This window comes from Boeremia exigua (genome assembly GCF_020726555.1).
Source record: "Boeremia exigua strain MPI-SDFR-AT-0100 chromosome Unknown C7974scaffold_8, whole genome shotgun sequence".
Lineage (NCBI taxonomy): Eukaryota > Fungi > Ascomycota > Dothideomycetes > Pleosporales > Didymellaceae > Boeremia > Boeremia exigua.
The window spans coordinates 790522-810791 of NW_025763525.1; the positions used below are offsets into that span (position 1 = coordinate 790522).

A 20270-nucleotide genomic window follows, 5' to 3' on the forward strand; every position below is an offset into this window, starting at 1 on the left:
GGATCGGAGGAAGGCGCAATTTGGATCTTGTCCGCCTTTAGCGCCAGATGCAACTGCCCCACATCATCTGACCAATCATACTTGCCTTCTTCACTGCTCCTCTTGCTTCCTGTCTCCATTGTGTCCTCCAAACTAAGATCAGTTTACTTGTCCTTGAAATCGATGGTGTCGAACTTTGAAAGGGTAGCTGCACATCTGCGTGCGGGTGCTTCCCCACTACATACGTCATTCAACACCAAGCAGCGAGAGCGCTTAATCAAGAGAAGAGTGGCTCGCCAAAAGCTACAGGAGTTTTTGCTCGTAACTCAGCCGCCTAAAACATACTTGATTGGTCGTCCTTGGCCTTGTATGCGCCGACCTCGAGGTCCCGATGGCCGTTTCCTGGGTGCGGAGAAGATCGCAGCACAACGTGAGATGGAAACCGAAGCGGGGAGGAGGACATATGTGGAGAACATCATCTCACCAACCCTTTATCAGGCTTCTACACCTCTGAAAGTCCTGCTGAAATCAAAGCTTTGATATGTCCCGGTTGCGGTATGAGCCTGCAGCGAAGGTGGCTTTGTTGCAGCTTGTCCTGTTGGCTCGCTGGTCTCAGCAAAGTGCGTCCAAACCGCTCCTTCTTTGGGTCCGGTAATTTGTGCAAGCTTCAATGTCCATACTAGCTGAGCCTCTTGTACAAGTGTGTACTATTATTACATCCATCACGCGCCGCACCGGAAGCAAGTCCAAAGACCTGGGTGTCAGCTTGCAGTAGACGGATGCTAGATAGCAATAAAAAGAGCAAAAAGAAACACTCCCTACCTTTGGTCATTTCTAATCAGGATCCCTGACCGGGTCACTGTGCCGTAGATAAGACACATAGATAAAGGCCCTCGAGAACGCGAACAACGAACATGCGAGATTGGAGTGTGTTGGTGGGCATACTTCATCTTGCTGCCGTCGACTGTGAACATCGTTTGAGCTCTGGCGCACTCAAGGCATGAGAGCCGGAAATGCCGAAGACGCCTGAAGGCTGCTTTCGAGTCGACTATCGACCGTCTGCCTACCATCTAGTTGCCTAGAAACATCGAAAGTCCATCCACAGCATGCTCCGAGCCATAGAAACAGCAAAATGCTGGTAGCCCACCTTGGAACATTACCACCCTCCGTGATGACCAAGACAATACTGCCAAACGAACTTCAGCCTCCCATCCACCAGCTGCAAACAGCATCATCACGTGCAAGAAGGAGCCAGGTGTAGATGGAGATATCGATAAGATCCCGGCATTATACGGCATTACATACTTAACCCCTTCGTCCAGTCCAAGTCCAGCCCGTGTAGACACGACCTCCACTTCACCACACGCACGCACCACAGCAAAAAAACAGGTGAACAAGTGCGCCAAGAGCCGTACACCTACACCCAACAAACGCTCATACACTTCATTCACTCCGTATCTATAAGTTATGCATGCGGACGCGGACCAAATTGCCGTTACGCGCCAACCTCCTCCATGATGGGCTGCTCGTGGAACCCATTCGCGCCGTTGCCGTTGGCTACGCCGTTGCCGTTCCCGTTCTCAATCGGGCTGGCGTCGAATTCCATCTTCTCTTGCTGCGCGATGGCTTGTTGCGAGACAATCTCGGCGAGTCGCTTGAGGCGGGGGGTTTGCAGCCCTGATTCGCGTTAGCTGGAGTTCTGAAATATTTGGGTATTAGACTGGGCTTACATGAGGGCGTGTATGTCTCAAGGGCAGTGATGACGCGGGGTTCTGCGATCTCGTAGGGGCCGCTGTCTTCCATGTCGACGGCGGTGAGGAGCAAGACGTCGCTCTTCTCGGTGACTCTGCTGGCGACTGCCTTCATGATCTCGCCGTTGATGGGCTGCTCGTAATCGGCAACAAGGTACTGGTTGAGCAGCTTCTGGATCTGGTTAGGCGACAGCATCCAGCAGATGTCCTGGATGATTTCAATGTCGTTCAGCGTCGCCTTCTTAAGCTGCAACAGCTTGGTAGCCTGCATCAGATGCTCGAGCTGCAGAGTGCCCTCGGGCATGTCATGCGACTTGCACCACTCTTCGATGCGGGTGATGTTGTAGTTGATCTGCAGACCACGCTTCCACGAGAGGAAGTTGCGACGCATGAGCAGGTCGTTGAAGGCGGTGACGCCGACAAGGCGGAGCAGCTCCGTTACACACTGCGTGATGATTGTGTCTTCGAGATAGAAGGCCTTCATTGCCTTGTAGACACTGTTCAGCAGACTGAGCAGGTTGTCCATGCTGTATGCAGGAGTGTTGCTCCCCTGGAGGAGCTTGCCGAGGAAGCGGTTGCTCTCGTTGGTAACGAAGCCTGGGAGAGACTGCGACTCGATGATGGCGGGGATGATCATCTTGTGCAGCTTCTTCTTGAGCACCTTCATCCATGTGTGGTAGATATTGAACTCAAGACTCTCCAAGTCGTGCTTGACAATCTCGAGTAGGCGGTCGTACTCGTAGTTGTCAGTCTTCTGCTGCTCATACCAGTCTTCAGCCAAGAAGACAAAGGAGAGCATCTCGTGGACGTTTGACAACCAGAATGCGCCAGGGTTGATGGCGTCATCGCTATCGTGCTGCATGACCTCCTGCTGGATGGACTGCATGACGTTGGCAAGGAATCGCTCGGACTCCTTGACAAACCCGTTGTTCCACATCTCGGAGGTGACGAGGTTGATGAGGTAGGCGGGGAAAAGAACCTCCTTGTCTGTGGGAGGAGGAGTGGTAGTGGGAGATGGGATCTTCAGGTTCTTGATGAGACCAAGAGTAACCTCATCATTGAGCATGTCCTCATCAGCCAGGATGTTCTCAAGCTCAAGCTCGACATTATCAAGCTGCGCGAACGTAGAGCCAGACAGATTTTGCCTGTGCACAGTCGAGCCAACGGCCATCGAGACTGGTCGGGGGTTGTACGTAGCGCTGAAGCGGTCCAGATCGCGGGTGTCGGGTCCGGCACTTCGCCTCTTGGGCTTCTTCGACGAGACAAGGTTGATCAGGCTGCTTGCCGCGATGGGAGCGTTGCTGTTGTCGAAGGTACCGTTGATGGGTCCGGAGCGCTTCATCAGCTCGACCTGCTCCTGGAGCTCGGCGAGTTGCTGACGAAGAGACACCTTCTCGGTCTCGGTGACATTGCTCTTCCTCCTGGAGGTGTCCAGCTCTTCGGTGGTCTGCTTGAGGGAAGCACGCAGCTGCTTCTCCTCCTCCTGAAGGTGTCGCATCTTGGCGGTGCTTTCCTCGTAGTTGGTCTGCAGCTTCTTGAACTCGTCCTCCATCTGGCTCAGCTTGGCTGCGGTGATACCGGCCTGGTTGGCCTCGACCTGCAGCTCCTTCTGCCTGTTCTCGAGAGCACGGCTCCTCTCCTTGTACGATCTGATTTGGTTCTCGTAGTTGTCGACCTGCTGCTTCAGACTCTTGTTTTGCTCCTTCATTGAGCCAAGAGTCTGAGTGAGCTCGACGACCTTGTTTTCCAGCTTGTAGGAAATGTTCTTCAGATCGCGAGACTCGGCACGGAGGGTCTTGTAGCCCTTTCGTGCCTGCTTTCCTCGCCACAAGCTCTGGATAAGAACAATCTTGTTGCGGTATTGCCTCCAAGCCTTGAGCGATCTTTGCGACCTCCAAGTGCGCTGGATGATGCGAGCAGCGTTGCCGAGTCTTGTGTCCAAGATGTTCTTTCGGCAAAGGAAACCCTTTGCGGCGGCTTCGAACAGGATAACGGACTTTCGTACGATGTGGAAGCGCTTGCGGTCCTTGGAACCACGCCACACTCTCTGGATGGTGGTGGCAGCCTTGACTTGCCTAGCCTCCTCAGCACGTTCCCTTGTCATGTAGCCTCGGGCAAGAGACTGCACAGAAACGATGGCGGTCCGCATTTCCAAGTAGATGCGACGGTAGTACTTAGCCCTGAGATTCTTCTGAATCATGACAGCAGCATCGTACAACCTCGCTGTTCGCAGGTTCTCGAGGAACGCAAGCATACCAGCGCGGAAGAAGATCTTGGTAAGACCCATCTGGTACTTATCGGCGCCATCGTTCTTGCCGTTACCCAGCGCCTTATTGAGAATGGCCTTGGCCATGTTGCGGATCTCTGGTGTCCACTCCGCAGACCTGACCAACATGTAGTAGCGGAGAGCGAACTCTTCGTACGTCCATCTTGTGGGGTATCCTGCACAACTGATTCTGACCGTCTCGAGGACACCACAAGCACGCAGCTGACTCAGGACCATTGGCCCGTCGAACTGCCAGGCCGCCTTTGCCTCGTTAGGCTTGATACAGCGAATGTAGTGGACGTCGGTACCGCTGATGGTGGCCATCAGCTCAATGAGCGAAGATTTGAAGATGCCTCCCAGCGTGGGTTTCCTGTTGGTCGTTATCCTACGGCCGGCCGACATTGTGGTACCCGGCTTTGGTGCGGGAGCAGTCTCCTTTTCACGTATCGACGCTGCAACGTCCAAGATCTCAATCAAGAACTTGTTACTCGAGGCTCTCAGCACCTCCATGTGCTCATCTGGCACAGTATCTCTGTTTTTCTCGATGAAGCCATCGGACTCGTAGGTGACATCCACAGCGTAATGACAGACGGTGAAAGCAGATTTGCCGAATCGGGGCTTCTTGTAGAACTTGTGCTTATCTCCAGAGTAGTTGTGGTGCAACTTGGTGACGAATTGTTCATCTGAACCCATGGGAAGACGCGACTCTTCGTCAAGCAGCGAGAGAATACCGAGCTTGCCCTCGATCAGGTCGATACAGGGCTGGTTATCCGCAAAGTCAATAAAAGTCCAGTCGATCTGTTCGCGCATGTATTCTTCCTGCTCGAGCTTGAAGACGTGGGCGTTGAACTCCTGCTGCAACTTCTCGTTGGCGTAATTGATACAGAACTGCTCGAACGAGTTCTTCGCGAAGTGCTCGAAACCGTAGATATCCAAGACACCGATGAAGGAATGAGCCTGCGAAAGGACCTCATCCGTGGCCAAGCTCTCGTTGGTGCGCTCGACCAGCCAGTCGAACATACTCGAGTAGATAAACTTGGCAACCGAGTCTCGTACGACCACAGCCTGCTGTTGTGTCAAATTCGAGACAATCTTCTCTCCTCTTGTGATCAGCTGCTTCTTTACTGTCCACTTCGCGAAGCTAGCAGCCTCGATGCCAAGAAGACCGCAAGCCTTCAACAGCGAAGGCTCGTCTGGTGCCAGGTTCGAGTCTGTACGTGTCGCCGTGATCTTGACGTCTCCCATATGCAACAGAGCCGCAAGCAGGCGGAAGATCTGTGACTGTGTCTCCTGCGGGACACCAATCTTGGTCAGGGAACTCTTTGTCGCCTCGAATTCGGCCTTGTCGTCCATGCCATCAATGATGGGTGCGCTGCCCTGGTTGAGGTAGCTGAACTCCTCGACGGGTTTCAGAGACAGCTCCTGGCGCTCAGCGTCAGTGGCACCAGCCACGAGTTGGTAGAAGATGTGGTAATTCCGCTCCTTAAGCGGCTGGAACACCAACCTCGACCGCTCGAGCAAGTATGTCCTGATCTTCGCGCCGATAATGTCCGTCTGCTTGTTGAACAGAATCTCAATGTATTTACCGAAACGGGACGAGTTGTCGTTTCGCGTAGTTTTGGCGTTACCAAAAGCTTCCATGATAGGGTTCGTAGCCAGAATCTGCTCCTCTGTCTCGGACATGGAGTCGATCTTGCCTCGCCGCTTGCCTGGGTTGTCGGGGGACTCGCGCGTGGCAAAGTATCGCATGATGTATTTGGCGCTGACGGTCTTACCCGCACCAGACTCTCCGGAGACGACGATGGTCTGGTTCTTCTGGTCTCGCAACATGTCGCTGGGTGGCGTTAGCATCTCATCTTCACAGCAGCACGTGGAGAAGACCTACGCAAATGCCTCTTCGGCAATGGCGAACAAGTGAGGGGCGCCATAGGAGCGCTGCTTGCCGGCATAAACCTGCACCATGCCGGGGACATAGAGCGAGTCGACACGGGCGAAGGGATTCGCCGCGATCAGGACGATGCCGGAGTAGGTGTAGATTTCATTCTGCAGATAGCGCAGCTTGATGGCCTGGAGCACTGTGCCGTGTCAGCGAAGGCTCCACGGGGATCCTGTGTATGCATACCGGCCGGCTCGTTGAGATGCGATAGGTTGGTCAAGTCGTCGCTGGCCTCGAGCATGGCCGGGTTCATCAGCGGCGGCAGATTGGGGTCATTGCCCGTCTGGATGGCGACCACTGTCGTCTCGACCGACTTGCTCTGTGCATGGTCAGTAGGCCTCGCGGGTCTGGCGGCTGGCGACGCACCTCCCCGTTCTCCAGCTGGAAGACCAGCGTCACTTTCTCGCCGTCGATTCGCTTGTCCGTGACCTCCGAGGCCACCCAGCCCTCGGTCGTGTCGGGCTGCCATGCCCGTGTGCCGATATCAAAGATGTGCGCCATGGCGGCGTTGTGTTGCTTTCCTCCGCTGTGCTGCGGGCCGTTCCAATATCAGGGTCCAGTCCGCAATGCGCCCTTGACGTTATGGTGCGGGCGGGCGGGCACCTCCAGCTTCGCGGCGGCGTGGATTAGATGGGCTGTCGGCGCGGGCGGCTCACTGCGAGCAGGGCATCTCTCGCGGGGGGAGGCGTGCAGAGGTTGGGGTCAAGTCAACATGCGCGTTCCAGAAGTTAACAATGTTCTGCGCCGTGCACCTGAGCGGTGAGACCTAGTGCGGCCAGTGGCCAACGACAGCCGAGCAGCGCGCGTCTCACCACCAATGCACTCCCCTTGCGCCTGCATACGCCGCAGGCTAGCTGGTAGCTGGCCACCCACCGCTTTCGCGTGCACTGCGTTTGCATACACGCATCGCATCGTGTACCACCAAGCCTCAACGCGCATCCCAGCTGCTACCTGCGCGGTCGCAGAGCAGCCAGGGCACATGTCGCGGCGGGCCCTGCCAGCTGCCACCATGCAAACGTGTCGTTTCCAGGAACCACTCGCGGCGGCGATCACTTGCTGTCCGGCGTGGGGAGGGCGAGTGCTGGCCCTTGTTGCGTGATTGGCCCACTACGACAGAGCCTCCTGACAGCCTCCTGACAGCCTCCAACGTCCAACGGGCGTGGGCGTGCTCACTCGCCAACCCGTTGTCATTTGCGCCGCATTGAAGCCTCCACACCTCAATCTCACAGGCATCCCCGCTCCACACACTGTTGGTGGTCGGTGACGCGCGATGGCGGGCCGACCATTCTGAAACAACTAACAGCGTCACGTGACAAGCATGGCATATCGCTACGAAATTGATTCCATGCGCCCCTGTCTACTCCTTTGCGTGAATAGGACTGTTTTCTCGAACGCCATGTTGAATGCTTTTGGTGTTCTAGGCGCACTGTGGTCTCTGTACGAAGAGGCCTGGGATACACAAACTCTAGGAAATTCTGAAAAAGAAAACATGCGGTTTAGCCGTACAGAACCCGTGTGCGAATGCATGAAGAGAGCTCCTGCAGACTCTGGAACAGATCCCTAATCTCGTCCTCCTTGACAGAGCTGAGGTCAGCCATGAGGTACGCGACCTCGCCTCTTGAATCGGACATCTGCTTGTCAATGTTGTGGTTGAGCAAGATGCCGTTGACTGGCCCATGTTAGCTTCTCCCTTTTCGATAAACGTTATTTCGAACATACCTTGTCGCAGCACACCCGGTACGTTCTTGTGGATGTAAATGACGCGCATGCAGTTCGCCTCCTCAAGGGACAGGCCTCGCAGGTTGACCTCGGGCATGTTGACCGCACCCAATGTGGCGCCCTCGTTGACGTAGCGCACGAGAGCAGTCGAAACCTCGACACCAATCGCGCTCTGTGCCTCCTCTGTGGATCCACCAATGTGGGGAGTCAGGATGATGTTCCTGAGACCGACAAGGTCCTTGGTCCATGTGTTCAGCTCGTTGGTGAAGTAGTCGCCGTTGCCGGCGGGCTCGTGAGGGAAGACGTCGATGGCAGCACCGGCAAGCTTGCCAGAGCGCGAAGCGTCGATGAGGGCGGGGATGTCGACAACAGTACCGCGTGCGTTGTTGATAAGATAGCTGCCCTTCTTCATCTTCTCGAATTGCGCTGCACCGATGAGGTTCTTCGTGTCCGCTGTTGCTGGTACGTGAAGCGAAACGAAGTCGGCCTGCTCGAGCAGCTCATCAAGGGTCTCGACTTGATGCGCAGTACCAAGACCCATCATAGTCACGACATCGTAGTAGATGACCTGCATGCCCATGGACTCGGCCAACACACTCAACTGGCTACCGATGTGTCCGTAACCGACTATGCCCAGTGTCTTGCCGCGCACCTCCCAGCAGCCCTTGCTAACCTTGTTCCACACGCCATTGTGCAGTTCCATAGAACGGTCGGCAAGCTCACGAGCGAGCGCAACAATTTCCGAGATGACGAGTTCGGCGACCGAGCGCGAGTTGCTGAAGGGCGAGTTGAAGACGGCAATACCCTTCTCGGCAGCAGTCTGGAGGTCGACCTGGTTTGTGCCAATGCAGAAACAACCGATGACGATCAGCTCCTTTGCCTCGTCCAGCACCTTCTTAGTGAGCTTTGTCTTAGAGCGGATACCAACGACCTGAACATTGCGGATCTTCTCAATCAGCTGGTCCTCGGGCAGACTGGCCTTCAGTGCCTCGACCTGGTAGCCCTGCTTCTTAAGGATCTCGATACCGGCGACATTGACATTCTCTAGCAGCAGCACCTTGATCTCCTTTGTGTTGAAGGGCTTAAGGCGCTGGGCCATCTGGTTGGCAGAGAGCACATCGCTGAAGCTGCCAGAGTGGCCCTGGCTGAAGCTACCGCGCGGGGGTTGGCGGAAGCTGTTGGGCGGGCTGTGGAATGCGAGACTTGGGCTCGTGGAGAGGCTGTTCGAGACTTGGCGCGCCAGGTTGCTGATGCCGCCTGCGATATCTTGTGGGGGAGACATGGTGTATGCGGATATTGGCGGAGTTGTGATGCAAGGGATGTTGTAACTCGAATTGGTCGTTGAATCCGAGGTCTACGGGCAGTATATAAGTACAGGTGTCCGCTTCTTTATATACGAAGTTGTTGCGGGGTCCCAAAAAGTGGTCTGTCTTTGATGAAGAACAGCAGCGACGACAATAATTAACTACAACACCACAGGACAGTCAGCTCGTACCCACTCTTCGGACAGGTGAGTAATACGTCAGGCTAATTGTCGCCGTGACTCCGACAGTCGGCACAACTGCTTTCGATGGGGTCGAAGTTTTTTCGGGCGCCAGATGATGCAATCCCAGACCCCGCTAGAATTCGTCTAAAGCTCTCTAGCTGGACTGCCCCTCCAATGCCGCCAACACGGTGCGCGGCATCAGCTGTCGGCCGATACGGCTGGTCGCTCGCCAGAGTCCATCACGCCTCGATTTGCATCTGGGACTCATACATAGCGGTGAATTTGCGATGGTGTGATCGCCGACTTGTGGCAGACAAAACGCCATTATTCATAATCTATGGATCCCGGCTTTATGCTCGCCTAACGCTTTCCTTGCAGCGCTGAACGTTCGCCGACCGAATCGCAACATAGCTGATATCCTTTCTCATGACTCCATTATTGTGGTATAACCAACTTTTGTGCAAGAAGGCGCAATTTACAACTTGCCCTCTTCCTGCATGGGCCATTGGTAGCCTGTGAACATGTTAGTCGTTTGCCCAAGTCGTGCACAGAGGTTAGGACCTACCTGCTGCGTCGCTGAACTTGTAACCGTACGACGACGTGAAGTCGTCGAGAACGGCCGGGCCGCGAGATCCTGCACTGATTAGCTGGGTTCGAGTGCTACATGATTGATGTACGTACCGTATGGGTATTCCATGGGGATAATCTCCTTGTTGTCGTCGAGGTAGTGCAACAGAGGCGAGAAGATCCTCCAGCTGGCATCGAGCTCATCGTCACGAACGAAGTTGCTGTGGTCGCCCTTGAGCGCATCAAGAATGAGCGACTCGTAAGCCTCGGGGATCTTAAGGTCGGAGAATCGCCGCCTGTATGTCAGGTCGAGCTCTGTGACCACGGTCTGCATGCTGAGACCGGGCAGCTTGGAGTTCATCTTGATGTAGACGGACTCGTTGGGCTGGACACGAATGACCAGCTCGTTACGGGGAATGTCCTTGAAGATGCCGGAGGTGACATCCTTGAACTGGATGCGGACCTCAGTCTTCTGCTCGTTGAGCGCCTTACCTGCCTTCAGGATGAAAGGTACGCCATCCCATCGCTCGTTCTTGATGTATGCGACCATCGAAGCGAATGTAGGGCAACGCGAGTCCTTGGGGACTGTGTCATCCTCCTTGTAACCGGGCTTCGTTCCGTCGAGCGACTTTCCGTACTGTCCGATAATAACGTTCTTGGGCTCGATCGCGGACATGCCTCGCAGGACACGGACCTTCTCGTCGCGGATGTCTTCGGCCGAGAAAGAGATTGGGCGCTCCATGGCGAGCAGAGTTAGGACCTGCAGCAAGTGGTTCTGCATGACATCACGGATGATGCCGAACTCATCGAAGTAACCACCACGGCCTTCTGTGCCGAATGGCTCCTTGAATGTAATCTGCCTTTGTCAGCATCTAACCGCCCATCACGCGTGTACACATACCTGGACGTTGTCGATGTGGTTCCTGTTCCAGGTGGCGCCGAAGAACTCGTTACCGAACCGGAGGATCAGGATGTTCTTGACCATCTCCTTACCAAGGTAGTGGTCAATACGGAAAAGCTCGTCCTCGGACCAGTCGGGGGCAAGCGCGCCCTGGAGCTCGCGAGAGCTCTGGAGGTCCTTACCGAAGGGCTTCTCGACCTGTGCAAACGTGATTAGAAGCAAGTTGCGTGGCGCTGCGGATGCGTGACTTACAATAACACGAGAAATACCGTTCTTGGGGTAGTTGTTGCGCTTCAGGTGCTGTGAAACTGTGATGAAGACGCTGGGAGGCAGTGCCATGTAGAACATGCGGTTGTTCTCCTTGCGGCCCTTCTCGAGCTCGGCCAGATGCTTCTCCAGCTCGATGAAGGACTCATCCTTGTCGTACTGACCGGAGACGTACGAGCAGAAGCCAACAAACTCCTCGAGTTGCTTCTCCATCTCCTGTGTCGGGGTCTTGATGTACGACTTGACGCGCTTGAGGTACTCCTCGTGGTCCATCTTTGTGCGTGCATAGCCGACGATGCGAATGTCCTTAGGGAGGAAGTTGTTGCGGTACTAGCGGGTACGTCAATACAAGCCATATGTGGCCAAGTGGGCGACTCACGAGACCGAAGAGCGCAGGGAACTGGGTTGATTAGCGAAGTTTGCTGTTGTGCGGCGCTCGAGTACTCACGGTCTTCTTCTTGGCCAGGTCACCGGACGCGCCTAGCACGATGATGGTGGTGTTATCTTTGAGCTCCTTGGTGCTGTGGAGAGTTGCCGGTCAGCACATGATTCTCCGAAACGCGTTGTGTGCTCTTCCTGCGTCGCCGTCGAGCTGCTTCGGCGATGTCGGGAGACCACCGGCTCCACCTCGAGCATCAACACCAGGATGGATCTCGCGGGAACATCTCCAAGAGAACCCCGATGCGAAGAAGCATGCAAACAAACGAACATACCCGGCATTGGCCTCGACCTCGGGCTGAATTACGGTATCCGCCATAGTAATGCCGGTGGAGGACTGGTGTTGGTAGTGTTGAGGAGCGCGGCGGGGTATCAAGGGCAATTGGTGGGCGCAAAGTGTTGTGAAGGAAGAAGGATGAGCACGTCTCAAAGTCAGCTGCGGAAGGCGCGGGTGGATTGTTGGCTGCAGGAAAAGCTTCGACCTAGGTGGGGTGTGAATCGGGCCCTGGTTTTAGCGGTGGATGCGCCGGACGTGGTGTTTAGTGACGCGGTCGCCGCCAAAGCTCCAATGATGACGATATGCTCGGGGAAAATGCTTCACGCAATCTCACGGCGGCTGCACCCTCTTTAAATCCGCTATCAGTAAACACCAACTCAGGATCACTAAGCCGCCTCATGTCTTGCAAAGCATCTCCGGCGCGAAACATATCCGCACTTCGCCGGAGTTTTGCTGCCCCACCAACCGTCCGTGAGCTTCGCAGCACTGCAGTCTGCATCACTGCCTTGCCGAGACTTGTGGCACCTTTGGAAGCTGCCAGAGCAGCGATCGCATTTACTCTAGCAGACACGACTCGTTTCAAGTTGTCACAGTGCTTTGACATTGTGACACCCGTCCCACGAGTGCCCCACGAGGGATCTCCGAACCGAAAGCGCAGCAGCATCAACTATGTATGCGTCGCGAACTGAGTACACTACGCAAATCGGCAAGCCTCAAAGAATCCGGACTGCTGCTGGCAATCCTCCGGCCCCTCTTCAGCGGTCCACGAGACCTTGTTGAGGCCCTAACCGCCCGACAAGGCTGCAGCTCGTTGACAGCATCGCACTCTCTAGCACCCGCGAGCATTCGCTTAATAGCCCGCCGGATGTGCTCAACATGGCACCGTGGGCGTGGGATCTGTAGCCGGAAATACTTTATGATCACCTGGTGAGCGTTGACACGACGAAGTGATTCAGTCCATTAGCGCGGGCCGATAGGTGTACATCGGCGAATTGACCGTGCAGCACGGTACATATGATGTATTGACGGCCAGCAGCTGGTGCAGCCAAAGAGCACTGTCAGACCGAGTTATGCAGGGCAAAAACGTCAAAACCAGATGTGTGTATGATTCAACTAGGCCACAACACACTGCAGTCGTGGTTATGAATGACTGGCAATAATAGACGTCCAATTTTGGGAGAGTGTTCCAAAAAGGCAAGTCTTGTATGTGTAACTGCACAGATAAGCCGCGGCTGACCAAGCCATCGTGGGGCAACTCTTACATCTGGTCTGGACGGACGCTGCATTCGGACTTTAGCCGCACCTTCTATTTAATACGAACCCTTAGGCTTCAGCAGGCAAACATCAGGGATGGTAGTTAGTTGTGCTATGAAAGCGGAAAAAGTCAGTGGCATACGAGGCCGACTGGACCCAAGTATGTGCATCTAGCACCACACAAAAACCCCAAGACAGGAATTCCTCTTGATTCGGGAAATCCGGAAGTGATGATAGCCACACGCCTTCCACACTGAGATGCCTTTGGAAACAATAGTCAGACCTTTGTCAACCTATCTCATGCTACTAGGACCTATTCAGTCGAGTATCAGCCCTTACAATCTATACCTGTACAATGCAGCCATCAAGCATTTACGATTTGGCTATGGGTTGCGTGGGATCACCGAAGGTTGCATATGGCCCTAGCACGCTTCACACAATGATGTCAACGCAGATAGAGCAATGCAAACTGATGACAGCACCCTGGTCAAAAAAGAACGGCACGTGCAGAAAGCGTCCTTGACGACCTCTACGAATATTACATGATCTGAAAGACAGCCTACAGTTTTTCAACGACTGCCACCGCGGAGTGGCCAGCGTCGAATTCAAGGTGTTGGTGTTGACAGTTGCGGCGCCAAGTGCGGGAGTCTCGCACAACGGCACTTTCGAATATTCGAATATTCACATCACCAACATGTATTCGTGACAGGAGACAGTGTGCATCCTAATCGCCAAAACAGCACCATGAGAGCATTACCAAAGTCATATTGTATCTACGAAAGACGCGCAAAGTTGATGTGGATGCTCGAACACACATCGAAGGCGCGAGACGCTAGTGGCACGTGACGCACTTTAAGCGAGGCAGGCACCATCAGTATCCGATTTTCGACCACCGCGACACCAGGAGATCAACTAACCCGCAGCACCACCACGGTTCCCGATTCTACACACACGCCGGAGGCCAGGAATCATCGCCATGTCTGACACCAAGTCTCACCGTCTCTACGTAAAGGGCAAGCACATTTCGTGAGTGCGCACCGGAGCCAGATGCTGAACAAATCGCTAACACGCCATAGCTACCAGCGAGGGTACGACTGAATCCGCACTGCACTGCAGGCTTCGCTCACACGCAACAGAAAGCGCAACACCAACCCCGGCACCTCTCTGCTCAAGCTCGAGGGTGTTGACGACACCGCCGCCGCACAATGGTACGCCGGTAAGCGCGTAGCATGTACGTACAATCGACCCTGGGACACCGCGAGGGAACATGGAGGTTAATGAATCGCAGACGTCTACCGCGCCCAGCGCGCCATCCAGGGCTCCAAGATCCGCGTCATCTGGGGCAAGGTCACCAGGCCTCACGGAAACTCTGGCGTCGTCCGCGCCAAGTTCAGGTCGAACCTCCCTCCCAAGTCCTTCGGTGCCTCCGTCCGCGTCATGCTTTACCCTTCTTCGATATAATTTCGGCCACCAGGGGACGAGACGAATGGTAGATGAGCGATGGAGCGGTTAGTGATTCGGCGCAAAACCCGGCAACGGCATCGGAACGAAGCAATACGACAGCGGGGAGGCTTTCATGCACAGTTTCATTTACATGGCATGTTCAGGCTGGTTAACGGTGTCATTGTTTTCGGAAATCCATGACAAGGCAATGGCAAAATCAATCAAGATTCCTCCCAAGATCAATGGAAAATGATCAAATCTCTCGATTGTGGCTTTGTGTGATGGATCGGCAGGACTGTGTCGGGCAGGACAGCGATGTGGTACTGACGGTGTTCTAACGTGCACAGGATAGACATGCTCACGAACGAAATGTTCAGCATCCGCCCAAGCACCACGACCACCCATCAATGGCGGTGAGGCCGACTGCCCACTGAGTCGCTGCTCTCCGAACCACACCAATTGAGAACCCCACACGGTCTCCGCGAAGACTACACGGTGCGGAGAAAGACAGTGATACTGTACATACTCCCACATCGCCCACTGCTGAGTGCATGGAAGAGATACTATTTCCCATGTCCGAGGACTCGGATAGGTTGACGACTACGTGTACCTGCCCCATATCCTTGCAACCCAGCACATGATCAGCTTCACATGCGCTGCTTGACTCCAAGTCTTCGCACCATCTGCAGGCCATCTCACAGGTCAAGCCGATGATATCCACCAGCAAGACCCAAGTGACCAGTGTGGTTCCAACAAGTCTCAGCCCGCACCCTTGTCGTACGTCATCATCCACCGTGTCTACTAACTCTAACAGCCCACCGATGAACGCGGTTTCGCACCACCAAGCTCTCTCGTCGGCCCCGGCGGCATCGCCATGCTATCATTGTGTCTTCCTCGCGGACATGCCCAGTACACAGACAGATCAACCGCGATCAGTACATCCCCCAGAGCACGTGACCTGCGCTCTAGCACCTCATTCGTCTCAAACGCATACCCTCTGCAAGCCCCCGCCGACATCTCCTCTAGAGTACAATGAATCGGTGCCTAGTGTCTCGCCCAGAGTGGCTTCAGGCGGCCTGGGATGTGTAACACTGCTGGTATGTCGACATTGCACACCTCTCCGCCTCACCATGAGCGAACTCACTATCTCGTCGTTCGCCATCTCGTCATCTCGACTCAGAAGACGAAGCGATGCGGTATCGCGCCTCCTCTCAGCCAGTGACGTAAGGACCCTGCTTCGCGAATCTGATCTGCTTGGTAACGGTCGTGCTGTTCCGGTGTTGTATTGTGTGTGCGTTCGCGACGCAGCCCCAGTGGGCGGCTTCACGGCTTTATACAACGATTCTGCGTGGCAGAGACGAAATGATAGTACGAACCCACGGCACCGGTACCAGCAGATTCTGTCTTGTGGCCCAGATCATCTCATCCATCCCTCGTTCTTCTCGCACTGTGTGTTTCTGCGAACAAACAGATATAAACTTCGAGCGAGGATGTACACACGCAACATCGGTGGAAAGGGCGAGAATCAGAGCTGCCGAAGCTGGTATGGTGTGGTATGGTATGGTATGGTATAGTATTGAAAAGTGAAGTATGAGATACTGCAAGATGGTAGACTTTATATCACAGCATAGTACACTACACTGCAACGCACCGCGTCACACCATGCTTCCGCGTAGCCCGACCAGCCCACGCAAAGCTCGTCGCTGCAGGATGAGGGTAGTGTGGTCCTGAACGGCGTGTTGGTGTGTCGCTGATCCACTGTTTACATACTTGCGATGCACGGTATCTAAAGTATTCTGTTTACATGTCTTGTGCTGCATGTGATTGATTTGTGTCCTCGCCTCCAACCCTCTCTCCATCGATCTCGCCCGGATCCCAAGGTATTGGTTTGCGTGTACCTACACGTCAGTGTGGCGCGTAGTGTTGAGTCGGCAATACGTCTGCTGCGTTGACAACATCTTGTAATGTGAGCAGTTATATTTATGTGTACGCAAATACGCACATACTCCCATTCAGACTTACTCGTTCTGCACAGAAGCACAGTACAAACGAGCCGGTAGAATACCTGTCGGCCCATCTTTCCCCCACAGCATCGGAGCGTACATGAGTAAAATGCCAAACCCACGGTCTCAGATTACGGGAATACCTATCTCCCCTGCTACAAAGACGCGCCTAGAAACACAGTATGCCAGGGCTTTCCTGCCCGGACAAAACTCCAGCACTTCTCTGCTCCTCCCTGGACCTTGACACCCGAGCTCTCGCAATGATACACGAACACACACCTCAGCACCACAGACCAATACTAACCCAACGCATCCCCCGCAATCTCTCTCCGTCTCTCGACAAGCGTCTCCACGACCTCTCGTCGAAGCGCTTCAGCAGACGCTCACTGTAGATGTGCACCTCCGTACAGCCTCCCCGTAATCCCACCATCAACACTCCACAATCAGATGCCTTGCCGAAAGGGCCCGCACAACACGGCCTCTCAACGGTATTCCACGAGCTAGCCCCTGTTCTTCTGCCCGCTGTTCGAGATCCACCCAAGCCGAGCCCTTCGCCCCCACCTCCCCCAAGACAACTCGAGGCCCCGCTGAGCGTCGCAGTACACCACACAGCCGCACGCGAGCATGGTATCTAACTCCATCTCACACCATGGCGTAGGCGTGTATCAGCGATTCGACACGTGCCGTACGATTCCCGCACTGCGAGCCCACACAACGCGAGGACACAGACCGCGCTCGGAGAGCAGGGGAGACGCAGACACGCCGCCGGAGGGATGTACAGATAGACAACATGTCGTTCCACGACGTGGCTGGGTCTCGGATTCGGCTGGGGGAAAATGGGCGGGCTGCGATTTTCCGCGTCGGTGTCACGCGCTGTTCTGGATGCAAGCTTCACAAGTCGTGTTAACAAACTTTTTGCGCGCACGACTTGGGCGAGCACGTGCCAGATAGACGACAGGTGTGTGGAATCGGGACACTCTGTCAGATGTTTTGAGTTACGGGACGCGAGAAGATGTGAGTTGGGAATGCTGGTGCAGCGCAGCGCAGCGCAGTGCAGTGCAACCTCTTTCTCTCTCCCCCCTGGCTACATTTCCTCCTTCCACTTGTTCTCACTCGTGCACTTCCTCATCCTCCCACCCACCTACAAGCACCTTTCCCTTCTCCAACTCATTTTCTCCCCCGGACTGAGAACCACAAGCCAAGGGTCCTGAACCAGGGCGAACAAGGACCACGCAACGGTACCGACAAAACCCCAGGATGTCGTCGTTGCGTAATGAGCAGATGCTACTTCCAAGCACCAGCGCGGGAGAAAACCAAGCGGAACTCGAGGTATAGAATTGAGTTGGGTAGTGTGGTATTCACATTCGACGAGCTAGACTATTTTGCATGACTCCCGTTCAACCTCCCTCTCCATCTCCATGATGCGTTTGTGTCTCCCTTTCCACTCGTCTCTGCATCTGCCTCGCATCGCATCGCATCGCACCGAATCGCACTGCTGACGGCGTATGTCCACCGTGCCGCGCTGGCCTCAGCCCTCATCTCCAGCTTCCACCCTCCCGTCCACCCTCTCCCACCTCCCCACCATGCCTCCAATTGAACAAGAAAAAAACACAAAAACCACCCCCTCCCAACGGCGTCCACCGATCCGCGCCAAACGCCTCGCGCTAAATTGCAAATACATTAGACCACTTCTCCCCAAACCACGGTTCGCGAGAAGGGAAGAGAGGCAAGGGAAAGGCACTACACCCAAATCTCCCACTCAGGCCGGGCAAATCCCTCGCGGCGCTCCAAGGAGCAGACTAGCGACCTACAGCGCGTCCACTCGTGCCTGGAGACAGCCGTGTTAGCCGGTGACAAAGGAAATTCGTGTTGGCGGATCGCGAGATCAAGGGGAGGAGGAACCGAGATAGGTGGGGTAGCGCGAGGAACCCGCGCTCGGGCCAGAGAAGTGGGAGGCTGAGCGGTAGGGGGTGGCGGGCCTGTAGAGGTGGCGGTCGTCGGGGGGTACTTGGGGTGTGTAGGGACGGGGAGGATAGTTCAGGCGCGTGTCCCGGTAGGCCGAGGAGTGCGAGGAGTGCTGGTCGTGCGGGTCGTATCGAGGACGGGGGAGGGGGGGAGGGAGTTCATAGTGGCGGGACGGCTCGGGAGGATTGGTTGGGGGTCGGTACGCTACCTTTTTGGCCGGTCGCGGGGGCTCGTCGTCGTCGCTCAGCGTCAGGTCGACGACTTCTGACGTGCGCTTCGTCCCCGACCGCGGTGCTGTCGAGGGCTCTCGCGACGGGTTGGGCGGTGTGCTGAGGTACGCGGGTGTCTGCACGGCCTCGCCCTTGATGCCGGAGACGCGCGAGTCGGTGGGATCGACAATCTCGATGAAGTCATCGTCACTGTCGTCCGCCGCTATGCCGTTCCGCCGCGGGGGCGACGCCGCTTGGGTCGACCACTCGCCGGTCGGACTGATGGTGACCTGGTCGGCGTTCCGGACCTGGGCCAGAATCTCCTTGACGTACTCGTCCACGGCCAGGCCGTTGAAGTGGACTGTCTTGCTGCAGATGGGGCAGATCCATGTCGGCGCCTGCTCTTGCAGCTGCAGAAACGACTCGGCATCGAAGCACTGGTTGTGGGTGCACACGCCCGCCCGACAGGGGATGTTGATGCGCAGAGTGGAAATGGGGTCCTTGAGCGACATGACGCTGGAGCCAACCTCGATGTCGGGATCGGCGGCCTTTGCGCGCATCTCCTCGAGCACAGCCTGCTTGGTGATGACCTTCTTGGCGACAATCTGCTTGGTCAGATCGGCGGCCGAGAACTTCTTCACCATGTACACAAACAGGTTGTACTTCTGCGGCAAGTCAGTAAGCGCCACGACGGGGAACGACAAGGGGATATGAAAACCTCGGCGTGAGTTGCACCTGCCTTGTGGGTGAGAGCGTACGTGACGACGAGGTTGTTGCGATAGTTGGCGGGCGAGAGGCGCACCAGGTCGGTGATGTCGGCGGGGCGCGTGGAGCCGGGCTTGTTTTTGAGGCCCTTGTAGTTTGCCTTGACCTCGTCGCCGTTGATGCGCACCTCGATCTGGGCGGGGAAGGTGATGTCGGTGCGGGTGAAGGGCGGCAGCGGCGTCTCGAGGGCCGAGAACAGCAGCAGGCGCAGGGTCGAGTCGGCCTTGAGGCGGGCGCTGATAGAGTCATTGAGGATCAGGTTGCGGGTGCAGTTCTGGCGGTGGCTCGGCGAGGCTGGCGGGCGTCAGTACGGCGACATGGGGGGGCAGGCGGGGGCGTGCCTTCGAGGGTGATGTTGCTCAGCACGAGCTCGCGCACCTCGAAGAACGGGCTGTCGCGGAAGAAGTAGGCGGGGGCTTGCGATCCTGTGGGCGTCAGCGGGCGCAACGGCGGCGGGCGGGCGGCGGGCGTACGCGGCGGCATCTGGTGCAGGGCGCCAAACTGGGCGCTGGCAAAGGCGGGGGCGTGCGCGTTCATGACAGGCGGCAGAGCGGCGAAGCTGGCGGCGGTCGGGCTGCTGGCGGCAGAGGGCGCATCGCCGTGGTTCTGTACGCGGTACTGCAGGCGGTGCAGCGTGTCGGCATTGCCCGTGGCGACGGCGGCGTCGATGACTGTGAAGGTGACGGTGAGCAGCAGCAGCGCGGCAGTGCGCGGTGCACGTACAGGCGATCACGCGGGCCTGCAGGGCGGCCTTGTTGCCCGTCTGCGCCAGGCCCTCCTCCTTGAGGATCTTCTTGAGGTCGTTGTTGATGAGCGTCTTGGAGCGGCCCTCGATGGTGGCCGCGAGCTGCAGCAGGCTGGACGCCATGGGGGCGGTGGAGTGGGCGGGCGTTAGGCAGCGTCGCGGCGAGACATGAGCGCGGCGCGGGTCTGCGGTCTGCGTCTGCGGACGAGCGGCGCGGCAGTGAGAGGCGATACAGACGTGAGGTTCCGTTCAGCTTGCGGCCGCGTCGCGCCTGCTCGCGGACGCACAACGCACAACGC

At 56.1% G+C, this 20270-nt stretch overlaps 6 protein-coding genes across 6 annotated transcripts; 2 read left to right on the top strand and 4 right to left on the bottom strand.

Moving 5' to 3' along the window:
• Positions 1–112: 112 nt before the first annotated feature.
• Positions 113–781, top strand: C7974DRAFT_397504 (uncharacterized protein). Its single transcript, XM_046142199.1, has one exon. It carries the CDS (start codon positions 163–165, stop codon positions 517–519), a length of 357 nt encoding a protein of 118 aa, XP_045995389.1. The 5' UTR covers positions 113–162; the 3' UTR covers positions 520–781.
• A 459-nt stretch (positions 782–1240) lies between these two features.
• Positions 1241–6651, bottom strand: C7974DRAFT_425746 (P-loop containing nucleoside triphosphate hydrolase protein). The gene is made up of 5 exons (XM_046144491.1): positions 6299–6651; positions 6119–6251; positions 5882–6071; positions 1710–5830; positions 1241–1656 (listed from the first exon to the last, which is right to left on the bottom strand). Exons 1-5 carry the CDS (start codon positions 6431–6433, stop codon positions 1475–1477), a joined length of 4761 nt encoding a protein of 1586 aa, XP_045995390.1. The 5' UTR covers positions 6434–6651; the 3' UTR covers positions 1241–1474.
• A 441-nt stretch (positions 6652–7092) lies between these two features.
• Positions 7093–9077, bottom strand: C7974DRAFT_214633 (D-3-phosphoglycerate dehydrogenase-like protein). Its single transcript, XM_046137049.1, has 2 exons — positions 7652–9077; positions 7093–7601 (listed from the first exon to the last, which is right to left on the bottom strand). Exons 1-2 carry the CDS (start codon positions 8931–8933, stop codon positions 7429–7431), a joined length of 1455 nt encoding a protein of 484 aa, XP_045995391.1. The 5' UTR covers positions 8934–9077; the 3' UTR covers positions 7093–7428.
• A 553-nt stretch (positions 9078–9630) lies between these two features.
• On the bottom strand, positions 9631–11903 carry C7974DRAFT_397512 (putative glucose-6-phosphate 1-dehydrogenase). Its single transcript, XM_046142200.1, has 7 exons — positions 11586–11903; positions 11321–11393; positions 11252–11272; positions 10858–11202; positions 10606–10803; positions 9703–10560; positions 9631–9650 (listed from the first exon to the last, which is right to left on the bottom strand). The coding sequence occupies exons 1-6, from the start codon at positions 11627–11629 to the stop codon at positions 9781–9783; spliced, it is 1461 nt and encodes a 486-aa protein (XP_045995392.1). The 5' UTR covers positions 11630–11903; the 3' UTR covers positions 9631–9650; positions 9703–9780.
• A 1914-nt stretch (positions 11904–13817) lies between these two features.
• On the top strand, positions 13818–14302 carry C7974DRAFT_414687 (ribosomal protein L35A; the record flags this gene model as incomplete). Its single annotated transcript, XM_046143823.1, has 4 exons — positions 13818–13867; positions 13918–13929; positions 13978–14072; positions 14130–14302. 4 exons carry the CDS (start codon positions 13818–13820, stop codon positions 14300–14302), a joined length of 330 nt encoding a protein of 109 aa, XP_045995393.1.
• Positions 14303–17860: 3558 nt separating this feature from the next.
• C7974DRAFT_397519 (E3 SUMO-protein ligase PIAS1) lies at positions 17861–20200 on the bottom strand. The gene is made up of 5 exons (XM_046142201.1): positions 19950–20200; positions 19700–19897; positions 19568–19651; positions 19201–19520; positions 17861–19126 (listed from the first exon to the last, which is right to left on the bottom strand). The coding sequence occupies exons 1-5, from the start codon at positions 20092–20094 to the stop codon at positions 18173–18175; spliced, it is 1701 nt and encodes a 566-aa protein (XP_045995394.1). The 5' UTR covers positions 20095–20200; the 3' UTR covers positions 17861–18172.
• Positions 20201–20270: the final 70 nt, after the last annotated feature.